We start from the raw sequence: 4,978 nt of genomic DNA on the forward strand, positions 1-4,978 counted from the left end.
TTAGTTTCTCTGCCTCTTACGCCAAGATATTTCCCAAGCCTTGATGATGGAGCTCTTTTACTTAAGGTGGAGAACCCAATCTGTTATTCTTTTAGTTTAAAACATTATCCATTTCTTAACTGATTGCTATGTATTATATAAATAATAACCTATGACTAAATTTGAGAGAAGACTATGTCTACAAATATAAACATAAATACAAAGATATGCATTTTAGGGAATGGCCATTTAGCAAAATAAAAACAGATTTTTAAGGAATCATTTATATCCTTATCCATTAGACTTTCAGCGGAATTAAAATATAAATCATAGAGTATATTCATTATGATCAGTATTCAAATTAAAACAGAATGAGGTGATACCATCATAAATGTTTATCATCCCACATCCTGGAATATTATGTCACAAGAGAATTAGTTAATTGCTCTATATAAATTTTTTTGCAGACCTAGAAAAATATAGAGGGATTCCTTCTTAATATCCATATGTATGTACTGTCACCATGGTAATATTTTTTCTAGAAATGAATAATAACCCAAAATTAATACAGGTAGGTGGATAATACATGAAATTATTTGCAAAACCGAGTGCCAATTGTCAGATAGCTGGAAGTTTTATAATGAAAACAAACTGTGATTAGAGGTATCAAACTGTCAGATTACACTTTGTTCTAACAAACTGAAGTCCAGGAAATGTGCTAGAATTTTATTATACAGCTTATGTTCTACATTGCATATATGATAGCAACTTCATATATCAACATAATACTTGATGAATAGAATGCAGGTTTTTGAGAATGTAGATAAATTTGTTATACTATTTAAGTGGTTAAATTTATCTTATATTTTCAGTTATAGCATGTGGTTTCCTGAACATGTGAAAAGAATTTTTCTGTGGTCTTAATAAAATAAGATAGCATTTTGGAGCAAAAATGCAAAGAAGCAACCCTGCACTGGAGGCCAAAATACAGAAAACTTCCACAGCAACCATAATCTTGCCTTTGGTGCTGTAGTAGACAGGGATGAAAGTGGTCCAAACACTGCAGAACACTAGCATGCTAAATGTCAACAGCTTGGCTTCATTGAATGTATCAGGCAGATTCCTGGCCAAGAAAGCTACANTGAAACTTGCTAGAGCAACAGAGCCCATGTACCCAAGGACACAGTAGAAGGCAATCACTGAACCTTTGTTGCAAACAATGATGATATGGCCATGTACCATGTGTACATCAGCATCAACAAATGGAGGCGAAGTTCCCAGCCAGATTCCACAAAGAATCAGCTGAATCGTGGTGCATATGAGAATGATATATTTGGGTGCCCCTGACTCAAGCAGCCACCTCATTCTTCTTCNTGGGACAGTTATCTTGAATGCCAGAACTACTATAACTGTCTTGGCCAAGATAGTAGAGGTAGCCACAGTGAANACAATGGCAAATGTGATCTGCTGCAGGATACAGATGACCACAGTGGGATGACCAATGTAAAGCAAGGAACAGATAAAACAAAATATGAGGGAGATGAGTAGGACATAGCTGAGAGATTGGTTATTGGCTTTGACTATGGGTGTATCTCTGTGTTTCAGGAAGACACCCAATACAACAGATGTAAGGACAGAGAAGCCTAGAGCAAAGCCAGCCAGAGCCTTTCCCAAAGGGTCGTTATAATCTAAAATAGCCACAACTTTTTGGAGGCAGAGAGTATGGTCTTCATTGGCATATTGATCTTCTGGACACTTCACACACTGATCCATGTCTAATATAGAAAGTAAAGTATTATCAGATATATTTATTTATGATCATTTACAAGAAACACTAAATTTATACATTGGAAAAATTATAACTAAATGAGACTTCCATCTTCGGGCATATGTAAAGTTAAATGTGGAGGTTGCATAACATTAGATACAAATTCTAATGCCTATCATTTTCATGTAAGCTTTTCTTTATAATTATGCTATATTCAAGTTGTTTATGGTTTATTTCAAAAACATATACCATCACATCATTTTCATATTTCCACAATCCCATATCTTAAATATATCATTTATGGAAACAATCTTTTATACCTATATTAAGCTCTATATTATGCAAAGATACCTAAAAATGGGCTGTGACCATACATCTTACTGTTTATGGATCAGCAGTTCTTTTGGTCTATATGTGGTCTCAAGTTCAATGTTGGAAAAATAAATTATATCCTCTCTGTATCATGGAAAACATTCTATGGTCAACATGTTACTAAAACAATTTAATCCCTAAATATGCTCCAAATATATTTCCTTACAGACACAGATAAGTATAGTCTTATTCTATGAAAGGGACAATCACTACTAGAGAAAATCATGGAAAAATTAGGCATTTTTAAGTACTGTACAATGAATATATCTGAAAATTAATTTCTAATTTAAAACTTAAATTTCGAAAAGAGGGAGTTTACAGATTATAACAGTTAGTAGAAGAAAATTTGATGTTTTTTTTTCATTTTCTAATATTATCACCACTAAAAACCCTAAAATCTCAACAAAAGTTAATCATAAACATAAGCTGGGTGAGAAAAAAACTATGAACATAACAAAGTGGAGTAGGAAAAGATTATCTGGCGAAAATCTTACATAGGGAACTAAAGACAACCAGGGGATATTGAGCTACTTTCCTAGAGTAGAGGATGCCTACTAATTGTCCTTGAATAAAAAAGTCTTCACCTGAAACATACAAGTAATACTATACAGACCAATTTATTGTACTTAGAAACATTTTATATCGAGAAAATCTTTGTATGAAACAACAACTAAAATTCGGTCATAAATTGATAAGACAGGAAATACTGATGATTTTGTAAGAAGAATAAGAAAATGTAAACTCATGTTATTGTAATCTTGGTAGAAGAGTAGAAAATAAAAGTACTGATAACATCAAGGGAGGGAGAGACAGCATGGAAAATTTAACACCCATATTTTCTACATGTCAAAATGAGATATTCAGTTTTGTGATTCTATTTATGAATTTTAGTAAAGCATATTTCCTCCATTGTTTATATTTTCTGTAAGATTTGACAGTCCAATGCTCCCAAGGTTGTAGTATTTATTCAGATATATCTATATAATATTCTATTTCTCAAACAATTTCTTGACACAATATACTACACAGAGGCTTAGAACATTTTCTACTTGTATCCTTTCAACTTTTACTACAATGTATTCTGTTTTCTTCTCATTTTAAATGAATCCAATTTAGCAACATGAATAGTTGTGTTTTTCCTCTATTGTCTCTGTATGGAAATATGTACATTCTGTTTCATTTTGTATTATCTCTTAGATTGTACTGAACAATGCTGTCTAAATTGGTGAGTTGAAATACACAAATAATCAAAATTTAGTTTTTTTTAAAAAAATCAGGTAGTATAATATAAATACATACATATTATATACATATAATACATATGTGTGTGTGTGAATATTATATTACCTGGTTATTTTATATATAATATATAATGTACATTATACAATATGTATGCCTTTATACATATTCCAAAACTGACATACTCTGCTAAACTACTGTCCATGCTTATCAGAAGAACTGGTAGGATGTCTGAAGATCCTATCCACATGAATAGAGTATGTACAGCTTGCTATTCTTCTGGGTCCTGTGAGAGCTGGACCGAAATCTATCTCGATTTTTATGGCCTGCCAGTGGATTTCTTTCCCATTCTTGGGCTGCCACATTTGGTCTCAGCACTAGTCCTACTTTGAACAGATAAAACATGATGGAGCAGTATCCAAGAGGAAGCTGTCCTTGTATAATGGGAAAGATAGGGTATATGAGGGGAATGAATTTATAAGAATGGGACTGTCAGAAGTGGAGGGATGGGGGATGTGAAAAGACTGTAAAGTGAATAAATGTTAAAGTATTGTAAGTGCATAGTATTCCTATTTTTATTAAAATTGAAAATCACAACTACGTCATAATGTTGTAATCTTTAGTATTTTATAGAAATATTCAGGAAAAAACATAGTTTTCCAGGGATCTACAATAGTGAGGCAAAAATACAGTTCGAGAGAGAGAGAGTTTATTATTTTGAATAATAGTATATCTGAATCTTTTTTCACCTTAACATGATTTTATTTTCCTTTCTACAAAGGACTTTTGAGAACTATGTAAATATGTGAGAAAAAATCAATCTTATTATTTTAATAAACGATAATCTTACTTGTCATGTTGGAAATTTCATTTTCTGGGCAGGGGTTACAATCAAAACAGCAGATGTCTTTTCCTTCCTGAGAGGATTTTCTGAGTCCTGGTCTGCAAGGCATTGTACATATTGAGGGTGGAATCTATGAAAAGTAATATGCATTATAAAAATAAGGACAATACCCTAATGGACAAACATCCAGTGATTCATACAACAGATATCCATTGAAAGACCTCATTGAACACACATGTATCATATTAAATTTTACTGGTTTCCTTGGACAGAAAAAATGAATGAATGTATAATGAGTTTTATATTAAGAAATACCAAAACAGTGTAAGAATAAGAAAGATAGACTATCTAGGGCAGTGTAAAGTAAGTCTATAAATGAAGAAATACCAAGTATTTATTCCATGGTAAAGGAAAAGTAGAGGATATTTGAGGTAATTATAATACATACGAAGCTTTAAAATTATGACTAAATTACCTGATCAATATCTGTAGCCCACTCCATCATTTCTTTAGACATATATAGCTGCTCACCACTTGGAAGATGCGCTGAAAATCTTCCTATTTTCANTTTAAGTCCATAATCTTTTTGAAAATCCATGATATAGAAAATGTCATACTCTACATCCTGTTTCAAATTCTGGTTCATGTTGACTAGGTCTCCAGCAGGATTTACAAATTGTAATGTCTTCAGAATAGAGAACATCTAAAACATATTTTTCATTTTAGTTTCAACTGGCTTACACATTAGAATGGAAAGTATTATGTTTAGAAAGTTT

General features: G+C 32.1%; 1 protein-coding gene across 1 annotated transcript; it reads right to left on the reverse strand.

The window, feature by feature from the left end:
* Nucleotides 1–834: 834 nt before the first annotated feature.
* LOC110315182 (vomeronasal type-2 receptor 116-like) lies at nucleotides 835–4,947 on the reverse strand. Its single transcript, XM_021189304.1, is given in 3 exon segments — nucleotides 835–1,754; nucleotides 4,209–4,332; nucleotides 4,678–4,947. Coding segments are annotated over 3 exon segments (1,314 nt in total).
* Nucleotides 4,948–4,978: the final 31 nt, after the last annotated feature.

This window comes from Mus pahari, unplaced genomic scaffold, assembly GCF_900095145.1.
Source record: "Mus pahari unplaced genomic scaffold, PAHARI_EIJ_v1.1 scaffold_14194_1, whole genome shotgun sequence".
Classification (NCBI taxonomy): domain Eukaryota; kingdom Metazoa; phylum Chordata; class Mammalia; order Rodentia; family Muridae; genus Mus; species Mus pahari.